This window comes from Ailuropoda melanoleuca, chromosome 2 (genome assembly GCF_002007445.2).
Source record: "Ailuropoda melanoleuca isolate Jingjing chromosome 2, ASM200744v2, whole genome shotgun sequence".
In the NCBI taxonomy this organism is placed as follows: domain Eukaryota; kingdom Metazoa; phylum Chordata; class Mammalia; order Carnivora; family Ursidae; genus Ailuropoda; species Ailuropoda melanoleuca.
Genome location: NC_048219.1, coordinates 180024864 through 180045531, shown reverse-complemented (window position 1 = coordinate 180045531; position 20668 = coordinate 180024864). Strand labels below are relative to the sequence as shown.

General features: G+C 56.3%; 1 protein-coding gene across 1 annotated transcript in view; it reads left to right on the top strand.

Moving 5' to 3' along the window:
- TNS1 (tensin 1) overlaps positions 1 to 20455 on the top strand; it is a 192203-nt gene extending 171748 nt beyond the window's left edge. The window contains exons 20-30 of the mRNA XM_034642527.1: positions 5283 to 5481; positions 8381 to 9447; positions 12465 to 12551; positions 13268 to 13399; positions 13769 to 13861; positions 14552 to 14629; positions 16410 to 16481; positions 16710 to 16878; positions 17519 to 17587; positions 18049 to 18081; positions 20217 to 20455. Of these exons, the coding sequence (XP_034498418.1) occupies positions 5283 to 5481; positions 8381 to 9447; positions 12465 to 12551; positions 13268 to 13399; positions 13769 to 13861; positions 14552 to 14629; positions 16410 to 16481; positions 16710 to 16878; positions 17519 to 17587; positions 18049 to 18081; positions 20217 to 20361 (2144 nt within the window). The 3' untranslated portion in view covers positions 20362 to 20455. The remainder of the gene's footprint in view (positions 1 to 5282; positions 5482 to 8380; positions 9448 to 12464; positions 12552 to 13267; positions 13400 to 13768; positions 13862 to 14551; positions 14630 to 16409; positions 16482 to 16709; positions 16879 to 17518; positions 17588 to 18048; positions 18082 to 20216) is intronic.
- Positions 20456 to 20668: the final 213 nt, after the last annotated feature.

The window sequence follows — 20668 nt, the reverse complement described above, 5'->3', positions numbered from 1 at the left end:
TATTCAGATAGTGCTCCAAAGGGAAGGGATATCGTTTATGAGACCTTATAGCCAAGAACCTGACCTTGGCTGAAGAAGTAAGATGTGAGGGTGAGCGACATTAACTTGGTGAAACCGGGAGGTGAGAAGAGCATTCATGTAGAGGAAAAGCACATACAAAGGCCCTGGGGTCAGAGGAAACTGCATGGTTTCTTTCTAAGAACTGCAAAATCAGTGAGGCTGAGAGCAAGAGCGAGCTCGAGGCTGGAACAAGAGGGAATGTGGTACAGATGAGGTTCAACAGGCTGGAGTGGGACCTTGTGGGACCCTTGTCACACCATCTTGTTTAACAATCACAGAAGCACCAAGAGGAAGGTAGTGGGAACCCCATTTTATGGATGAGGAGATGACTTTTAGGCAGTTAAATGACTTGTCTAGGCCCACCCAGCCAGTCAGGGGCATGGCTGAGAGCCAACGCCAGATCAGTGGAGGCTGCCCCTTTCTGTGTGACTACACAGGCCACAGCCTCTAAACAGTGGGGCTGGGGACTGGGTACTCTTGTCCATGAAGGAAGGAGAAGAAGAAAGCCTGCAGCAGTAAAGACCATGAGGTCAACATCAAGAATGTCTTCCCAGTGGTGAAATAGGGAAAGAAAACGTAGAAGTTTCTTTCCCAGAGGAATGGAAACAGGGAACGTTCAGGTTAGGTTCTGTTTGTCCAGACGACTAGGTGGGATGGATTTGGCCTAAAGGAAGACCAGACTAGAAATGGCCCTTCTGGGGGATTGTTCCTCCTCGGAGATCCTTGGTGGTGGGTGTACTGTGGCCTCTGGGATTCTAGGGCCGTACTGTGCAATGCCCATTTTTTGAGTGCCTATTCTCTGCCAGGTCCTGTGCTGGGCACTGAGGGTATACCCACTGTGGGGATAAGGTCAGATACCCTGGTGAGCACAGAGATCCCAACAGATAACTTAGCATTGGGGAGAAACGCTGTGCGGGGGTTGGAACAGGGTGTTACAGGAGTTCAGAACTCCTGTGTATGGCCCAACCTAAAAGGCTTGAAATTCCAACTTTTGAGCTTCTGGACTGGAACACAGGCGTTTCTTTACTTCCTCCCTCTCCCCCACGCACATGTCTTCATTTTACTTGGGGTGGGCAGACCCCTTCTCTCCAAGCAAAAAGCATTTCCTGGAGGCAGGAAATGCACTTCAGGGTGTGGGTGAAGAGCTGACAGTGCCCAGGGCCTGGTGGGGCCAAGTCACTCATGCTTCCGGCTGCTCTCAGCCGCCAACAGCCACTTAGAATAAGTTTGAGCTCTGGAATGTTCTGTGTGAAGCACCCTCCCTGGCCCCACCTCTCCTACTCTTCCCAACTCCTTTGGGTGCAGCTGCTCCAGGACTGGATGAGGGGAGGAAAGTAGCAGGAAAGGGTCAGAGAGAAGGGTGGAGGGAGGCAGGAGCAGGTGTGGCTGGGGCAGAGGCCAGCAGCGGTGGGGCTGCTTAGAAATGCTGGTGTGGAAACGAGCAGGAAGGACTTAGAGGGAACTTTCCCATCTCTGTCACTTGATCCTGGCTGGGGTGAGTATTCTCATTCCCCTTTTACAGATGAGGAAACTGAGTCCCAGAAAGTTTCAGCAGCCTGTCCTAGGTCACCCCTCCAGGAATTGAAAGCAGGGGGATCCTACGAGTCGTATGTTGTCCTGTGGTGGGGAAGAGAAAAAAAGCCGAGGAATAGACAGAAAAAGGAGGTGTTTAATATGGTAACCGAGTCTGAACACTTGGGAAAACGGAGTTTTTGACCTAAGAGGTTGGTTTTGAACAGTTCTCGAGATGGACTCAAGAAAGGGAGTAACTTCCCAAAGTTCCCTCCTGCTCCAGGTTCATGGGAAACAGAGATGGAGACAGAGGGCTTTGTTCATCTCTGCTCCTGGGTGGGCCTGGTAGCCCGGAAGGGGTAACAGATGGTCACAGACTAGCCGAGCAGAGACGAGGACGGGCGTGCATCTAGCAGGACTGGGGAAGGACAGTGACCAGGTGAGGGCAGGGCCAAGTGGGCTGGGTCACTGGAATCCCACTAGGCCGGGAACAAAGCCCTGAGGCTGGTTGGCCTCTGAGCTCAAGGACTATTTCCTACCGTGTGGAAGGAAGGCCGTTGCTGCAGTGGGGAAGGGGCTGATGACACGGATGCCTTACAAAGGTGGCCATCCTGTAACCACCTCGTGCTTTCTGACATCCCAGAATTTCTCATATGCCGTCCCATCGTCACCCTGTGCAAACTACGTGCAGGCCTGTGGCCTGGAGCTCAGGCTATCACGTCCGGCCTGGAGCAGTGAGTGGGGATGCGGCCTTGTCTAATGGCGAGCGGGCTGGATGGGAGTCAGCATCCATGGGTCCCAGGCGTGGCTCTGTCCTGACTGGGGGACAGGGTGGTGAGGCCCGCTTATCTCAGTTTTACTGCTGGTGGAAGGGATACATGTACCTTTTATCTTTTTCCCTTACAGGTGGGGTGTAGGGTAATGTGAATTGCTTACCCAGTGTATGGGCCTGGGTCCCGGTAGGAAACAGATGGTTCATTCTGTGGGGCAACAGAGAAGAGTTTCTTGGACTATTGAAAAGGTCTGGGTAAAGCACTGATGGATGGTGAAGCACCCCCTGGGTGATCTGTAGCAGGAGGAGGGAGCCATTCCCATGCCAGACCTGAAGGAAAAGCAGAGAGCTGGAGGAGAGGACCCCTGACCAGAGCTGTGGTCTTGGGTAGAGGGATGCAGCCACTGGCACCTTGACCTTCTCTCCTCACTCTCTCTCCCCTCTCCTGCCAGTCCCTCCCTCTGGCTGAGGGCCAAAGCCTTCCAGGGCCCCAGAACCCGAGGGTCTGGGTGATACGGCCAGTACTGGGCTCCGGGGACGCAGAGCAGGCTGGACAGTGGACCAGGAGGACAGCGACGGGTAGGCGAGCACAGACTTCAAGATCATCCGTGGGGGTTGCAACTTGAACTTCTGGGGTCAGCGCGAATTCCAGGGAATGAGGAACGTGAATGTGGGCCTCTGGGTCCTAGTTATTATGCATCTCTGCGTGGGTGGGGCTGGAGGGGGAAGGTCAGGCGTCCACTAGCTTGTAGGATAGATGCATATCAGGGGCTCGCTGTGTGCCCCGGGGTATGTGGGGCGCTGCGAATATAGATCAGCAACGAGCCTGGGGTGTCTGGCTCTCTCTCTGTGGGAGGGGGGGGGTGCCTAGTGTTGCAGGCACACGGGTGAAGCCAAGAGCCTGGAAGGGTACAGGAGAAGTTTTCAGTGACCCAGAATGTGAGGGGTGGGAGGGGAGCGTGGACTGTGGTGTTACATCTCCATTGCCGTTTCTATGGGCTCCTTGTCACGTGGCGAGGACACAGCTAGCACCCCAAGGCTAAACTGGCTCCCTGATTTTTAGCTGGCCGGTGTGTGCGCCGTGGGCGAGGGAGCAGGCTCTGGGCCAGACTGCCTGCATTCCTGGGCCAACTCTGCCCCTTGGTACTGTGTGATGGGGTGAGCTACTTACATCCTCCTACTTTCCTCATGTAATCGTTTGCTATTTTTATCATTATTAATAGTCCCGGCCGACATGCTGGAGGACTGGGTGGCCGCCAGCTCTCGGCGTCCCCGTGAGGCTGTGGCCCTCCTTTAGGCCACCAGGAGCCGGCATTGAGAGTCAGGAGACCACGGTGCTTGCGTCTCTGGCCATTGATTGGCTGTGTGTTCTGGGGCAAATCTCTGTACCTCTCTGGGCCGAGGGGAGGGGTGAGATCGGGGGCAGCACTGTGGCCAAATCTGGCCCCACTGCCTGTTTTTGTAAAGAGAGCTTATTGCAGCACTGCCACGCCCTCTTGTTTACGGATTTTCTGCGACTGCTGTCGCGTCCCAAAAGCAGCGCTGAGCAGCTGCTTTTACTGTCGAATCTTTCACAAAACGTGTGTGTGCCTGCGCCAGGCCAGGGGGTCTCCGCAGCCTGTCCTGGCTCCAGCTGGGCCCTCGGGCATGGTCGGCACAGAATCGACACCCTTGGAGTGAAAGCGGTCTGAGGCTTCTGTGAAGTGGGGGGGGGGTGTCCCGAGCAGGTTGAGGGGGGCTTCGAGGCGGCCTCTTGGGAGGCTGACCTCTGCTGATGTGGACGCCGGCTTCGGGCACCCAGGTGGCTGGCTCTGCATCACCCTGGACCCCGTCCCTGGACTAGACCACCCCACGCCTGTTTGTCCCTTTGCAGACACCCTGCCCCATGCCCACGCACCATCACACAGTCCTGGCCTGCGAAAGCTCCAGGGGCCTGGTCTGCCCAGGGCAGCGTACACCCTCTGCTCCTTCACTTTCTTAGGCTGGTCTTGGCAGATGCCCTGATTGGGGTCAGCATTGAGCTGTGCTCCGATCACGTCCCATGTGGGGAGACAGGGCGGTGCCAGGTACGGAGGTGCTAAGAACGTCATCTATCCCTGATCGTGTCCCTGGAGAAGCCAAGAATGGCCTGCTGCTTCTCCCTGGGTAGCCCTGAGTGCCTTTCAGGCCTGGCCTCTGCAGTCTGGGAGGAGGGTCAGGCAGATGCTGGCTGGGTGTCAGATCTCCTGGTCCTGCCTCCGGACGTCACACACCCCAGGACTCGGCGTCTTCACCTGTATCCGATGGCCTGTCTGGCCCTTGTTCCCCAACTCCCCTGATTCTTAGGCTCTTCCAAACACCAGGTAGAGATCATGATGTCAGTCTCGGGAGGAATGCTAAGTGTGTCAGGCAAGGTGGGTGGGTGTGTCTTGGCGTGGAAGGGGCTGGGTGTGACTGGCCGGCGCAGGCCTGTTGCTAGGCCAGCAAGCCTGTTTCTGGATTCTGGGCGTGGGTGGAGCCCACGGGAAGCTTGGCACTGTTCTGAACGTGGGCAAGGTTGGGCGGGAGCTCCAGGTCCACTGTGGAGCAGACTCCAGCGGTGCCAGGGGGGACCTAGGAGGGAAGAAGCAGCTAAAAGGGGTGCCAGCAGCTAAAAAGGGTGCCTAGCTGTAGGAGGGAAGATTCTATGATGGCTGTGTTCAGAGGCAAAGCTGGGGTCCATTTCTGGGAAGCTTCTGTGAGCGAGGCCCTGGTTAAAGGTTCTGTGGGGGCTCTCACAGCTTCTCCAAGACACTGGGAAGTGGGGTAGGAGTGGGTCGGCTGGAACCCCAGAAGTGCCCTTTGCATGCTTGGCTGTCCTTCTGGAGCTGTCCCCACAGGCTGGGGAGTTCCCTGACCGGTTGGGAGGGGTCTACACTGCACCCCCGTGGATCTCAGGCTCTCTTCTGCCCCCTTCCAGAGCCCCGGAGCTATGTGGAGTCAGTGGTGAGAACGGCGGTGGCTGGACCCCGAGCTCAGGACCCCGAGCCCAAGAGCTTTAGCGCCCCAGCTGCCCAGGCCTATGGCCACAAGACACCCCTGAAGAACGGGACCCTGGGAGGCTCCTTTGTCTCCCCCAGCCCCCTCTCTACCAGCAGCCCCATCCTCAGCGCTGACAGGTAAGTGGGGAGGAGGAGCCAGGCCTGGATCTGCCTAGAGCGTGGACGGGCAGAAATCACACCCAGGTAGCTGTACCTCGGAAACCAGCCCACTGGGGCGCATTGAGAGAGCATCCTGGGTGCCAAAGCCCATGGGGAGCATGAAGGTGGATGAGCTGTAATTCCCAGGTTGAATTCGATCCCACGTCTAGAACTGCGTTGGGAGGAATGGGGGCCACCGTGGTGAACCAGTCCTTCCCCCAAGTTCAAAACCTAGCAACAGCAATCACTATGCAGGGAGTGCTTCTGCTGTGCCAGGCACTTTGCTAAATGCTGTGTCTGGATATTTTATTTAATCCTCTCAGCAATCCTGAGAGGTAAGTACTCTTACGGTCCTGCTTTTCAGAAGAGGAAACAGGCACAGGGAAGCCAAGTAGCTTGCTCAAGGTCCTGCAGCTAAACAGTAGCAGAAATAGGATTCAGATCCAAGGTGTCTGGTTCTAGAGCCCATGTCTTTCCCCTCCCCTGGGCCTATGTCTCTGTGCCCGCCTGTCCCAGGCTGACAGATGTGCCCAGAGCAGACATAGAAGTGCTTGGAGCTCCCAGCGAGGGGCGGTTGTTTCTGGCTAGGGATGAACAGAGGGTTTCTGGAGGCTGGAGGTATTTGCAGTGAGGCCAGAAGGCTGAGCAGTACTTGAAAGGTGGAGGACGAGGAGGGAATGGGCGTTCTAGAAGGAACAGCACAGCCAGCCAGAGGGCTGGGGTGTGGACGTGTTGGTGCATGGGGCTGAGGGCACACAGCTGCAGGTGAGGAGGAGGATGGGCGGCTGGCATTCTGAGTGGGTCAGAGAGGAAAGCCTGGAATCGGGCCTGGGAGTGCTGTGAAGAGGGAGGGCCCCGTGTATGGGGTGCAGGGGGAGTGGGCTGTATAGGCTTTGTGACGGGGAGAATGGGACGTGACATGGGAGAGGGAGCTTGAGATCAGCCCAGGCAACACATAGGGTGCCAAGCAGGGGGGACGGACTGGGCTCGCCTACCCCGACCAGAGCTCTTCTCAGGAGGGAAACTGCTGCTAGCCATCCCTTTGCATGTTCACCCCATTCCCCAGCCTGTCCTCCCATGGGGCCCAGAAACTCTCCAGCCACCCCCTCCTATTGTCACAGGCCGGGCCTGGTGCAGAGTTTGCTGTGTGCCCTATGACCTACCTTGGGCCAGCGCAGTGTGCCCCTCCCAGGTCAGGGTGGGGGTGGCCTGGCGAGCAGAGGCTGTGTTCTTCTGCGTTCTAAGAATTCGAGAACCTCAGGCCAAGCATGCACCCTCAGTCCATCTCGTCCCCTCCCCAGCCTCTTGACGGGGCAGGTGGCTCCATTTCTTGGAAAGTCTGCTTCTGGGCAGAAGGTGAATTCTTCCTTTAAAGGAGGGTGGATCTTCCTAACCTGGCCAGCCACCGTGGCTCCTGTCCAGGAAGCCCTGACATTAGGAGGTTTTCACTGTTTCTCATTCAAATTCCTCTTGCTGTAGAGTTGGCTCTTTTCAGGGCTCAGGAAGCTAGCATTTCTCCAGTGGGATTAATCTTCCAGAACTCCATGTCAGTGTCCCCCACCCTGCCCCGCTCAGCCTGACATCCTCCCATCCGTCAGAGTCCGTGTTACTGCATCCCAGGAATGGCATTCCACTCTAGCTCCTTCTGGCATTCGAGGTAGACTTTTTCTTGGCCTGGCCCGTGACCTGCTTCCTGCCCTTGGCTCTGGCTGGGGACCTGAGCTTATCCAACCTGGCCTCGAGACTCCTTCCAGTCTGTAGCCCAGGCTTTGGCTCATCGTCTCGTGTCAGGACTGCTCTCTACCCCTGCCCCCTGCCCCCTGCCCAGAGGCTCCTGCTGCAGAGCCCACCTGCTACCTCCCTGCAGCCACAGCTTAGGCAGGGGCCCTGTCAGCCTTTGCCTCTCCTACCATATCATCAATGGGTAGGAGTTTGGTTCTGGAAGGAATCAGGGTTATCTAACCCAGCTGCCTTGTTTGCCACGTGAGAAAGTTGAACAGGTTTCCAGAATCTAGGTTTCCCAGCTGATGGGCCATTGCATTGCACTGCCATACAGACTTGCACAAAACTTCGGAGGGGAATCTGTGATCGAGGCTATTCCCCCAGAGACAGCCCCCTCTGAACTGAATTTTACGGGAGTCTTAGAATGGGGAGTGACCTCTGAACTCATCTAATCTAACCCCCCAATGGAGGAAATTCCCCCCGTTCAGGTCAAGAAGTCAGTCAGCTTCTGCTTGAATACTGCTAATGACGGGAGTCTCATTAGTATGCGAGGCAGCTTGCTAAATTAGTGGCCGGATCCAACGGCTAGAAAGCAGACCTCACAATAAGCTGAAACCTCCTTCTGTGAGACTCGTTGTCTTTGCCTTTTGGAGCTCTCCAGGAATGAAAGCCCAATTCCAGCACTCTCTGTATCCAAAGGCGATAATAGCATTCTGGGAAAAGTGAGTCAAGGTGGGGATACTCCCAGTAGGAACAGGAGCCAGGTGGTTTGACCCCTCCCTGTTGTTCGGTTTCAGTGATGTTGGAGGTGACGTGAGGACAGCTGTCTTCAGTTTCCATAGGGGAACCCCTCCCCCATTTTGACTTGTGGTTTAAGAGTCAACAAGGGGCAGTGGGGGAAACATGAGCTTTGAAGTCAGATGCAATTGAGCTGGAACCTTGGTCTTTTGCTGTGTGGTTGGGAGCTTAGTGTGTCACCTCTCTGAGCCTCTGTCTCTTCTTCTGCCAGTTCCACGGGGGGATGTGCAAAAGTCATGATGTTCCAGCAAACACGCCAGTGGAGCTCATGTCATTGTTACTAGCTGGGGGAGGGAGGGCTGCATGCTCATGGAAAGCCTGTCCTTCACCTTGACATCTCTGCCTCCTCTCTTTCTAGCACTTCAGTGGGGAGTTTCCCATCTGGGGAAAACAGCGACCAGGGCCCCCGGACACCCACCCAGCCTTTGCTGGATTCAGGCTTCCGTTCCGGCAGCCTGGGCCAGCCCAGCCCTTCAGCTCAGAGAAGCTACCAGAGCTCTTCTCCTCTCCCGCCTGCAGGCAGCAGCTACAGCAGCCCTGACTACTCACTTCAGCAGTTCAGCTCCCCGGAAAGCCAGGCGCGGTCTCAGTTCACCGTGGCCGGCGTCCACACCGTGCCCGGGAGCCCTCAGGCACGCCACAGGACAGTGGGCACCAACACCCCCCCCAGTCCTGGCTTTGGCCGCCGGGCCATCAACGCCAGTGTGGCTGCCCCTGGTAGTCCCAGTTTGAGCCACCGCCAGGTGATGGGTCCAGCAGGAACTGGTTTCCATGGTAGCACGGTCTCCAGCCCCCAGAGCAGTGCAGCGACCACTCCGGGAAGCCCCAGCCTGGGCCGGCATCCCGGGGCCCACCAGGTTTCAGGCCTCCATGGCAGTGTGGCCACAACTCCTGGAAGCCCCAGTCTGGCCCGGCACCCTGGGGCCCACCAAGGCAGCCTGGCCTCTGGTCTCCATGGCAACGCGATAGCCAGCCCTGGAAGCCCCAGCATGGGCCGGCACCTGGGAGGGTCTGGATCTGTGGTTCCCGGCAGCCCCAGCCTGGACCGGCATGTGGCCTACTGTGGCTATTCCACCCCTGAGGACCCGAGACCCACGCTGTCCCGGCAGAGCAGTGCCTCCGGCTACCAGGCTCCCTCCACGCCCTCCTTCCCTGTGTCCCCTGCCTGCTACCCGGGCCTGAGCAGCCCTGCCACCTCCCCATCACCGGATTCTGCCGCCTTCCGGCAAGGGAGCCCCACGCCAGCCTTGCCGGAGAAGCGGAGGATGTCTGTGGGCGACCGAGCAGGCAGCCTCCCCAACTACGCCACTATCAATGGGAAGGTGTCCTCCTCGCCTGTGGCCAGCGGCATGTCCAGTCCCAGCGGGGGCAGCACCGTCTCCTTCTCCCACACCCTGCCCGACTTCTCCAAGTACTCCATGCCAGGTGAGCCCCTCCTTCCGCTCCCGCCGCCGCTGCGACGGACCGTCTGCCGGTTGGGGTATCTGTCTTCACCTCTGTCCTGACGTTTCTTTGGCACACAACCTGGAGCAGATCACTGACTTCTTGGCCTCAGTCTCCTTGTCTGAATAATGGAAGTCGGAGGTGTCCTCAAAGTAAGGGTGCTGGGTGTGGCGCAGTGATGAGGGGTAGGTGCCCATGAGGGTGAGGAGGAGGAGAATGGTAATGATGACATTACTGTGAATGATGATCATCACCACCAGCCTGGCCTCTGCCGTTTGTTGAGCACCTGCTGTGTGCCAGGCTCTGAGCCACATGTGAGCTCTTTAGTCCTCATGGCCACCTGGCATGGTACGTATTATTGCCCCCATTTAATTTAATTTAATTTAGTTTAATTTTAAAGATTTTATCTATTTATTGGAGAGAGAGAGAGAGCACACGCAAGGGGAGGGGGTCCGAGGGAGAGAGAGAGAAGCAGGCTCTCCTCTGAGCAGGGAGCCTGATGGGTGATTCGATCCCAGGACCCTGAGATCATGACCTGAGGCTCTGAAGGCCGACGCTTCACTGACTGAGCCACCCAGGTGACCCCCCCCTTATTCACCCCCATTTTATGCAGGAGCAAACCGAGGCTTAGAGAGACTCTGTCATTGGTCCAGGGTCAGACACTTAATAAATGGCTTCTGCTTGAGACCCATGTACCCTAGAGTAAGAGTTTGTGCTCTTACAGCATGATTGTTGTCTTACCATGTTTCCATACTTGTGATTTAACATGACCTCGAAAATCTGCCTTCCTAACCTGGACCGCCATACCTTTTGGCTGCCCACAGCACTCTGCCCCTCCTTTGATCCCACTGTGCACATCACTAATAGCAGACCAGGCAGCCAGCTGCACCATGGGCCGAGGCCAGGGGCTGGGCATGTTCCCGAAGTCTGGTTCCTACTGGCCCGGCTTCACAGAAGCCCATGCCTGTTCACACGCTGAATTCTTCACTCATCACCAGAACGGGCATTTTTTGCCTGCATGTAGAGGGCTCATTATCTAAACACAAAGGTCAAGGCCTCGGCTGATCTGCAGCCTCTCAGCCAGACCTCGAATGTGACTGTTGCCGAGTGGGCCCGGAGCTCTGGGGCACTCGAGGAAGATTTAGAAGGTTTCTGGCAGCCTGGGGTGGGCCCCAGGTGCCTAGATGCTCAGTGTGACTCCCCTGGGACCTGCCCTGAGCCTGCCAACCTGGGGCACCTACCGCGACCCTGCACGCCCCTGCTTCCTGCTGCCCACCAGAGACATCTGGTTCCCAGCCCCTCTTCTTGGAGGATGGAAAACTTCTAGTAGTTGGGACATTTCCTGTTTCCCACCATCTTCCCTGCTTAAAATAGCCATTGGAGTCAACACAGGAAGGCACATGGGGCTGCAGCCGCCTCTGACAGCTCATTAGGCCGCAGCAGCAGTGGAGGCCTGGGCCTTCAGAGCAGGGAGAGAGGCGGCAAGCCCAGCTGCCTAGCCTAGAGGTCCCCCTCCACACACAGCTGCCAGGAAAGGGAGCCGGCCTACCCCCTTGCTGTCCTCTGGAGGCCGGTCCCAGGGGCTGAGCACAGTGTTACTGACAAGTGTCTTGGGTCCTCGCCGTCAACATCTCAGCATCTTTAGCCCAGGCTCCCTCTGTCCAGCTTCTCTCTGAAGAAAGGAGAGCAAAGAAACCCGTGCAATTGGAATCTTCCTTTCTTCCTCTTCCCCCAATCCCCCTTTTGTTTCTCTGGTGCCCAAAGATGAAGAAAGAGCTTGGAGAGCGAGGGCCACACATCCTAACACCCGGACAAGGAAGAGAAGGTGTAGCCGGCATGGAATTGGCAGCTGTGTGTCCTCACCTGGAGAGGCCTTACGGGAGGCTTTCTGAGAGCCACCTGTGTGATTTGGGCAGCCTCTCGCTCTCTGAGCGCCACTTCCCTCATCTGTAAGGTTATGTGGTTGGACTGGATGCTCTCTGAGCGTCTTCCTGAACCCTGATGCTCCATAAACCATCTCTGGTCTGCAGAGGGTCTGGGTGAGGGTCATTTGCCAGGGAAATGGGGTAGGGATACGACTCACAGTAGGTAGTCTCTAGGCCACCTCCTCCTCTGTTCCAGGGCAAGGCCTCTGTTCCAGAGCAGGGCTGAATTTTTTTAGCTCTCTTTTATGGCTCTCCATATAGGGCATGGGGGGGTGGGTGGCAGAGCTTGGGGAGAAGTGATGGAAATGTATCTCTCTTGCCTCACCTTGGAGGTCGTTATGACACAGTTGGGAAAGCCATCTCATGGAGAAAGAGGCCAGAGGTGGGTGCCTGAGCCTGTGGGAGAGAAGCTGCAGGAGGGGTTTAGTCCAAATTGAAGAAAGGAGGGGGTGGGGTGGAGGAGGCACTTTCCGCAGCTCAGTGAGAACGCGGTGCCAGGCTCTTCCACAGAAGAGCAGCTCCGTGATGCGCGACAGTTGGCAGGAGACAGGAAGGATGGGCAAGCCGCTCAAGGTCCCTTCCAGCAGTGAGGACGCTGGTTTCCTATGACCGCCATGACCAAGTACCACGCACATGGTGGCTTAAGATGACAGAATGTAATCCTTCCCAGGCTGGAGGCTAGAAGTCTGAAATCAAGGTGTTGGCAGGCTTGGCTCCTTCTGGAGGCTTGAGGGAGATTCTGTTCCAGGCCTTTGTCTTAGCTTCGCACGGTGGCTGGCAATCCTTGGCGTCCCTTGGCTTGTAGATGCATCCCTCGGTCTCTGCCTCCATCTTCATGACCCTCCCCACGTGTCTCTCTGTCTCTTCCCCTCTTCTGATAAAGACATCAGTCATATTGGGTTAGGGCCCACTCTGATCCAGCATGACCCCATCTTACCTTAATGACATCTGCAGAGAGACCCTATTTCCAAATAAGGTCACATTCACAGGTACCTGGGGTTAGGGCTCCAACAGACCTTCCTGGGGGATGCAATTCAACCCCTAACGCTGTTTCTCTCTCTTCATCTCTCTTAGACAATAGCCCCGAGACGCGGGCTAAAGTGAAGTTTGTCCAGGACACTTCCAAGTATTGGTACAAGCCTGAGATCTCCAGAGAGCAGGGTGAGTCCTGGGTGGCACCGAGGGTCCTGTGGCCCATCAGAGGTCACAGCTGGCTGCCGCCCACCATGTCTTCCTTGGGCGAGGAACACAAGCCGACTTACTCCTTTTTGCCGTACGTGGTGGTCACAGAGAAAGGGGCTGGGATCGAGGTCAGACAGTAAGAAGCACCTCCCCACCGTGAAGTGGGGGGGGGGCAGAGGCAGGGTTTGTAGACCCATGAAGGGTCCTTAAAAGCAGTGAAGTCTGGATTTTTCCAAACCAAGTAAAAGGCCTGCCAATGTAACAGCAAATCTTAGCCCTCTGTCTACATGAGGTGGGAGATTTTTGCACGTTTTACAGAAAGAACAAAGTTGGGATTGTGGGGATGGAGATGAGGCCCCCCTCAGGCTTCCAAGGCAGGTCTGTAGGGCAGGCACTGGCGATGGGCTTGAATCCGGACTGCGGCCTGTTTGTGTAGCTACAGTTTTCGTGGAACGCACGGTGTCGATGGGCTTCCGTATTGTGCGTGGCTGCTTTGGGGCTGCTGTGGCAGGGCCTGCGAAGCCTGAAATATCTGCTTCCTGGCTGTTTATAGAAGGCGCTTGCCTACTCTCTCAGAGGAGGACCCTCAGGAGTGTTTAAATTCTAACTAACGAACAAGATTTGCTAGGCCTGATGAGTCTTAAGTGAGGCCAGGCCCTTCACTGTCTTCTCTCCTCATCCCCTTCCAATCCCAGCCATCGCACTCCTCAAGGACCAGGAGCCGGGGGCCTTCATCATCCGCGACAGCCACTCCTTCCGAGGGGCCTACGGGCTGGCCATGAAGGTGTCTTCTCCCCCTCCGACCATCATGCAGCAGAATAAGAAAGGTAGCACTCCCTCCTGGAGCAGGGCTTGCAGCCCACGTGGTCTGTCCGGTCTCCTCGGAGCCTGAGGTGCCCAAGGACCCTGAGAGTAGCAGGGGAGCTGGTCCCTGCTGAGTCAGACTCTTCAGGAGGACGAGTCCTGGGCCTGGTGATGGTTGGGGTCAGAGCACAGGGAAGCAAGGTTATTGGGACCCTGTGATTGTGTTTGTTTGAGCGGTGGTCTCTCCATTCCGGGGGTTCTGGCCGTACTACCTGTCCCACCTTTGCTCCCCTCACAGAGCCACACGTAGGGAAGGGATGGAGTGCCGTTGGCAGGTGGTGGGAGGACGCCACGAAAAGTGCTCACTCTTCCCATCTTTCTCTTCATCCCAGGGGACATGACCCACGAGCTGGTGAGACATTTCCTGATCGAGACCGGCCCCAGAGGAGTCAAGCTCAAGGGGTGCCCCAATGAGCCAAACTTTGGTGAGCTGTCCCTCCCCTCCCCTCCGCCTCCGCAGCCTCCCCGCAGAGTCTCAGGCAGTCCCCGGTCCCGCTTGTCGTGGGTGCGGGGAACAGTGGCCCGGTCCTCTGTACTGTGGCTGTTTTGCTCTGCCAAATGCTTTTCTGCGTTTGTCCCACCCCACTGAAGTGCATTACTGTTAGAATTTGAATAACGATTGTAACAGCCGCCTTTATCAACGACCCCTTGGTATGTGAAAGTCCCCATCTGGGAACCTTATATTACTTCTGGTCTCATAACAGTCCTGCATGGCAGGTGTTATGGTCCCATTTTACACATGAGGTTCACAGAAGCTGAACTTACCCAAGGAACACAGAGCTAGTAAGCTACTGAGCTGGGATGTGATCCCACAATTCTCTGATACTTCAGCTGCACTGTCCTGAGAAGGGCCCCAGCAGCCAGAAGGACTGAGGAGAGATGTTGGGAGGAATCTTCTAGAAAGGAAACCTTGTGGTTGCTAGAGTGAGCCTCTGGAAACTTCTCCCTTAGATCTTGCTAACAAGGGGGGGTGGATTTTCAGCAGCACTGGTGGGATGAGAGAGAGGTGATCAAGAAGCTGGAGATTACAGATCGTGGGGTGGGGTGTCTGGGCTCCCCAGCGCCCTGGCCCACTCCCAGGGACACTGGTCCTGATGTCCTGTCTCCTCCCACAGGGTCTCTCTCTGCCCTGGTCTACCAGCATTCCATCATCCCACTGGCTCTGCCCTGTAAGCTGGTCATTCCAAACCGAGGTAGGAACGTGAGACCCCTTGCTCTCCAAGTACATCTTTGAGCTGGCCTCCTCCTTGTGTCAGCTCTGCCAGCTGCTCCAGAACACGGGCCAGGGTTGGACGGCACGGGTCATTTTGCCAATCCGGGGAAATTCAAAACTACTCTCCTTCCCCCCCCCATTAAAAAAAAGTTCTTTAAAAAACTTAACTCCAGGAACACACATAACTGACTTGCCAGATTGTTCTGGAAAGTTCCCTGGTGGCTTTAAGGAATTCTTTCGTGAATCTTCAGAATAAGCCCAGGGGAGGCACAAGAAGTAGGAGACAGTGATGGGGAGGACCGTGTGTGCAGAGGATGAGATGGGCATTGGTGGACAGGGCTGAGGGAAGGGGGAGGGGAAGGCAGATTTAGGTCGTGGGGGTTGTTGCCCAGGGGTTGGAGGTCGGTGTGAGTAAGGAGGAGGGAGCACACTCAGAGGAAGAGGTGACTGGGCTCCACATGGCGTGGGACGAAAATGGGGCCAAGATGTCCCTGGAGTTTCCAGTCTGTTTGGCTGTGAGGGTGTTCTCTGACTGAGGGGATGCAGAACTGATGGGAGGAGCAAGGCCTGTTGGTTGTGGGAAGTATAAATGGAACCCAAGAGCCTTGGGCCATATAGGTGAGAATTTGAGTGGGACCCTGGGCCCAGCAAAGGAGAGTTTAACCTCTCTCAGAGAAGTGTTCCAGCTTTGGGCAATGGCAGATGGACATCCAAGGCCCTTCACGGTACAGGCTTCTGCCACCCGGCCGCACGTTTGAGGGCTCACGCAAGGGGGATGATGCTCGGCCCTGACCTCGAGGTCTAGGAACTGGAAACTGGGTCCCTTCTCCCCATCCTCTGTGTTTACAACTAGGATATTCAGACATACCTCTGGGACTTGCTTCCAGTTTCCCTTGGAGCTCCTGAGGTGATGCCCGCGCACAAAACCCCCACCTTTAGTTCATAATTTCTATGTAGCCAACTCAATTCATTGAATTATTAATGATAATTGACCAACGTTATTAGTTTTAAAGTTCAAATACAACTTAAGTAGCATTATTAGCCCCATAATTTGGACACCAACTAAATTATAGTTCTTTGAAATTTATGAAAGTAGTTTAGCAATTAGAAAACTGTTCAATATTTACATTGTATAAGACAGTGCTTCTCAAAGTAGGGTTCCCAGACCTGCAACACTGGCACTCCTGGGAACTTGTTAAAAATGCAAATACTCTCAAGCCCCACCTAATCAGAAACTCTGGGGTGGGGCTCGGCATCTGTTTTAAGAAGCCTGCACACCAGAGTCTGAGAAACACTGGTTCAGATCATACCCAGTTCTTGTGAATATTAAAATCATAGTTGTGCTGTGTGAAGGGCTTGATGACGTAGGGCATTCATCGATCTACTCAAAGACGCATCCTTGCACAATGACAACAGCGGCAGTGAAGACTAGCCTTATGCCAAGCGCTGGGCTCACACTGTACGAAGAGCATCTCGAAAACCCAACGAAATGGGTATGATGGCGTCTCCATTTTATAGATATTGGCAGATGCTGGGGCGAGGGTCTGAAGCCCACACTGTGGGACCCCGGAGCTCTCCAGCTTACAGGCATCACTGGAATGTTCAGACTGGACGCACACGTGCCAGCTGCCAGGGCCTGTTATGAAAAGCAGTATCCGTTGCATGAAGTATTTGCAGAGCTTACCCGAGGCTCAGCCAGACGTGTGCTGCTTTCCAGCTCTGGAGTTTTAATTACCGGCTGAATGAAATTTTTGTCTCAGACCCCACAGATGAATCGAAAGATAGCTCGGGCCCTGCCAACTCCACCACCGATCTGCTGAAGCAAGGGGCAGGTGAGTGGCCACCCCGGCCTGGGTTCCCGCCCAGGCCTCTCCTCTTGTCTGCCCTGTCCCTTCCTGCAGGCCCACGTATCGCTGGGCAGGCCACATCGCTCTGTGCACATGCCCGGCCCGAGGCTGGCCTCAACTTCATCCACTCCTCCTCCCCCGAGAGCTGACTTGGGGTGTCACCCCCACCCACCCCAGCCCCCCCTAACTCCTCCTTGGGTGGGTTTGTTCCAGCCTGCAACGTGCTCTTCATCAACTCTGTGGACATGGAGTCACTCACCGGGCCACAGGCCATCTCCAAAGCCACTTCTGAGACACTGGCTGCTGACCCCACACCAGCTGCCACCATCGTTCACTTCAAAGTTTCTGCCCAGGGAATTACACTGACTGACAACCAGAGAAAGTAAGGCACTTCTACTTGCTTCCATATTGGGCTCTCTCCCTGTGACCCATCTATTCATCCACTTACCCACCCACTTACCATTCGTTCCTTGTACTCATCTGCCCACCCACCCAGCCACTTACTCATCCACTCACCAATTGATTTGCTCATTCCTTCAACCATTCACCCTCCATTTACCCTTCCCTACCCATTTATCCCATCATCCATTTATGTCTCTACTCATCCATCCTTCCATCCATCCATCCATCCTTCCATCTTTCCTTCTACAAATGTGCCTGCAAGGAGCACACAGCTGTAAATGCAGCTGATTACAGGGCCTGCTTTCTAGAGCAGAGCCTTTCCTCTAAGGCCCTCCCTCACGCTTCTTTCCTTCCTCCTCCAGGGGCTGCTCATTTTCTCCTTCCTCAAAACCAGTTCCTTGCTTCTTTTCCTAGTCACTAGCATTCGAGACCTGTTTCAGGGACATGTCTGTCTGTTCCTGCGCGTTGCTTCTCTTCGCAGCTCAGGCCGTCTTGCAGATGATGGGGAGGCCGGGTCAGCCCATGGTAGCCACACATGGCGGCCTGACCTGCAAGGGGAAGGTGGGAAAGCGTGGGCACTGCGCCACTCACTCCCTGTTTATCTGGTATCTGTGCCACAGGCTCTTCTTCAGACGACACTACCCCCTCAACACTGTCACCTTCTGCGACCTGGATCCTCAGGAGAGAAAGTAAGTTTCTCGCAGACACCTTCCCTCCCGCCCGTTTCTGTAACACTGGTCTCTGTGTGTGCACGTGTGCGCACGTGTGGGTGTGGGTGTATATTCTTGGTTCGGTTGGAAGGTCTGCCTGTGTCTGTGAGACTGTGAGTAACTGTGTCGGGTAGCTTTCTGAGGCTTTCCCACCACAAATTTGGAGCCCCTCCCAGGGACTCAAATGCTTGCTTCCATGCCCTCTGCCATATCCTTGACCTTGAATCTGCTTCTCCTTCACACCGGGGAGAGCTCGCTGGGAGACAGGCTGCAGTGTTCTCTCGACCATGAATGCCTCCCCCCCGTGATCTTTGGAGGCTCCCACCCCCCTGGAAAGGGGTCCCCCTTTCCTTCCCCCACGAGGCCTGGGCATGCACGGGGCCGGGTTCTGGGGGTGAGAAGGTGTAGTGTCTTATGCTGTGGTGTGTGTCTTTCCACAGGTGGATGAAGACAGAGGGAGGTGTCCCTGCTAAGTAAGTGTCTTCTCCCCTGCCCTGGCTGGCTGCTCCTGGGGGAGGCCTAGAAGCTGGGGCAACAAAGGCTTTTGCGCTGGGGTCAGTCACTCAACTTTGGAGGAGGGCTTGGCCAGGCAGCGAGGTCTTTTGCCTTCTCCTGCCTCAAGTCTAGAGGCCCAGCCTCCTGTCTTGTCACCTGGCCTCTGCCAGGACCAGACCAGCAGGGATCTGAGCAAGTGGACGGAGATCTGGCAGTTATATTGCAGGCAGTGGCCACAGGGCCGGGGGTTGTTCGAAAGGTCTTTCTGCCCAAATCCTGCCTTCCTTGATTCCTATTCTCACTCTTTCGGTGAGCCTCTGTGTGTCCTGTGGTCAGGAGTGAATGTTGCTCAGCAGTAGACGGCATCGTGAAGGCCCTTGGAAGCACCCAGAGAGGCTGGGTGGGATGGAGGGAACCTCGCCTTGCCCTGGCCTTGCCCCCAGTCATGTAAAGAGTTAGCGGCCCAGCGGAAAGGAGGCCTCGGGTGTCCAGCTGTCTCAGAGCGTGCCTCACACCCACGTCAGCCTTTTCCAAGTTCCCAGGTCGTTAGGGTCTCCAAGCCCCTGACGCAAGCAGGCAGGCCAGAGCTGCGTGTCTGAAGGAGCTCATGCTCGCTCACCGCTAGCCCCGCGATGGGGAGATGCTGGGTCAGGGACCCAAGTGGGCTGCTTCCAAGCCTGGAAGTCATTCTCATCCAGAGCTTCAGCCTTGCTCGGCAGGACAGAGGCCAGAGAGCCTGGCTCAGTCAGACAGGGACCAGGGAGAGGTATGCGAGGTGCCTCAGGCCACACATTTCAGGAGGCCTTGTTCTCAGGTTCTCGCAAGCGCTCCTCCCTGCCCTGGGGAAGAGGTTTCTTGCCTGGATCCATTCCCCCAAGCAGAGAAAGGACTTGGCAGTTGTCGAACTGGCCCAAGGAGCCAGGAGCTGACATAAACAGCGGGGAGGGCAGGCAGGCCATGTTTAGGCTGGTGAGGTTGGCCGGCTCCACCCTGGCAGAACCAGGCAGCCCGTGTTGGCTGGCGATCGTGAGGCGGCTCGGAGCCACTCCCTCCCTCCGCCCTTACTGCCCTCCGTGGCACTGAGGGGCCCCGAGCAAGCCTGGAAAGGAGTTGCCCAGCACCCAGGCATCCCCTTCCCTTGGGCAGGCCATTACCCCCGACCTCTGGCCCCAGCTGTTCCCAGCCCCTGAAACAAAGTTGGGGAGAGCAAAGCTATAGGAAGTCCTGTGTGTGTGTGTGCATGTGTGTGTGTGTGTGTGTGTGTATGTATGTATGCACATGCATGCGGCTGGTGGCAAGCAGGACCCAACTTTGCTAATTTTAGCTGTTGTGGTCCAGTCCCAGGGAGAGGGGTTTCCATTGGAATCTCCAGCTGTCCCGATTTCCCCATCTCGCTCTAATTAGCAATGTGCCGACTGGGAGGGGACCTGGGCTCACATTCTGTTCTCTGCTCATATTTTTAACTCTGTTTTGCACAGAGAATTCCAGGTCACTCCAGCTCTGGTGCAGGGGGTGGGGTTGGGGAGGAACAGGTGTGGGGTCCCCCGTCTCCTCCCATTCTCTTGAGCCCAGAAGTGTGTGTGCATGCGTGCGTGTGTGTGAGGGGGGTGGTGACCCCTTGTCTTTTGGTCTCCCTTATCCTCTCCTGGTGTCTGAGGAGGCCAAGTGCTTTGACAGGCAGATAGCGTTTTTTTCATGTGCTTCTGTGTCGTGGGCAAGAACAGTCGGGGAGGGGTGGGGCTGGGAAGGACTGAGAGAAGCCCGCCTAGGAATGTCCCCATTTTATTTTCGGTGTCCTCCCCACCTCTTGCTGTCCAGTCTCCTCCTTTGCCTCCTGCTCCTCCTCCCCCCGCTCCTCGAAGGGGAATGGCTGCCTACCCTGGAACCAGGGACACCCTCATCTCCAGGACCGGGCTTTCTGGGGGCGGAAGAGAGAGAGGATTCTCTCCTGCGCTCGGGGCCCCTGTCCCCATGCGCAGGGAGAGGCGGGAAGACTGGGGAGAGGCTTCAACCTTAGGATGAGCTTGTTCACACGGGCAGCTAGACTAGGCCTGGGGTTTCCTCCCCACCCCTGCCTTCCCCTCACGCCTGTCACCCCTCCTTTCCCCCGCAGGCTCTTTGGCTTCGTGGCCCGGAAACAGGGCAGCACCACCGACAACGCCTGCCACCTCTTCGCTGAGCTTGACCCCAACCAGCCGGCCTCCGCCATCGTCAACTTCGTCTCCAAGGTCATGCTGAGTGCCGGCCAGAAGAGATGAACGCCACCCCTCCCCGGGGCCAGGGCAGTGGGGATGGGGCATGTGGGGAGGGGACTCATGAATCCTGACCACCCTTGAATCCAGAAGGAGGACTTTTGGGCCAATTGTGGAGAAGGAGAGAAGAAAGTGCAACGTGGGGAGGGGGAAGTGAATTGCAGAGGGGAAGGGGGGAGAGAGAGAGAGAGAGAGAAAGAAAAAGATGGAGGAGAATAACTTGGATTCCCCTGGGTAGACGGATACTGTGGAGCCCCCAAAGCCTCCACCACTCACCAGGTCCCCCTCACTCCCCCTCCCCCTCCGAGAGGAT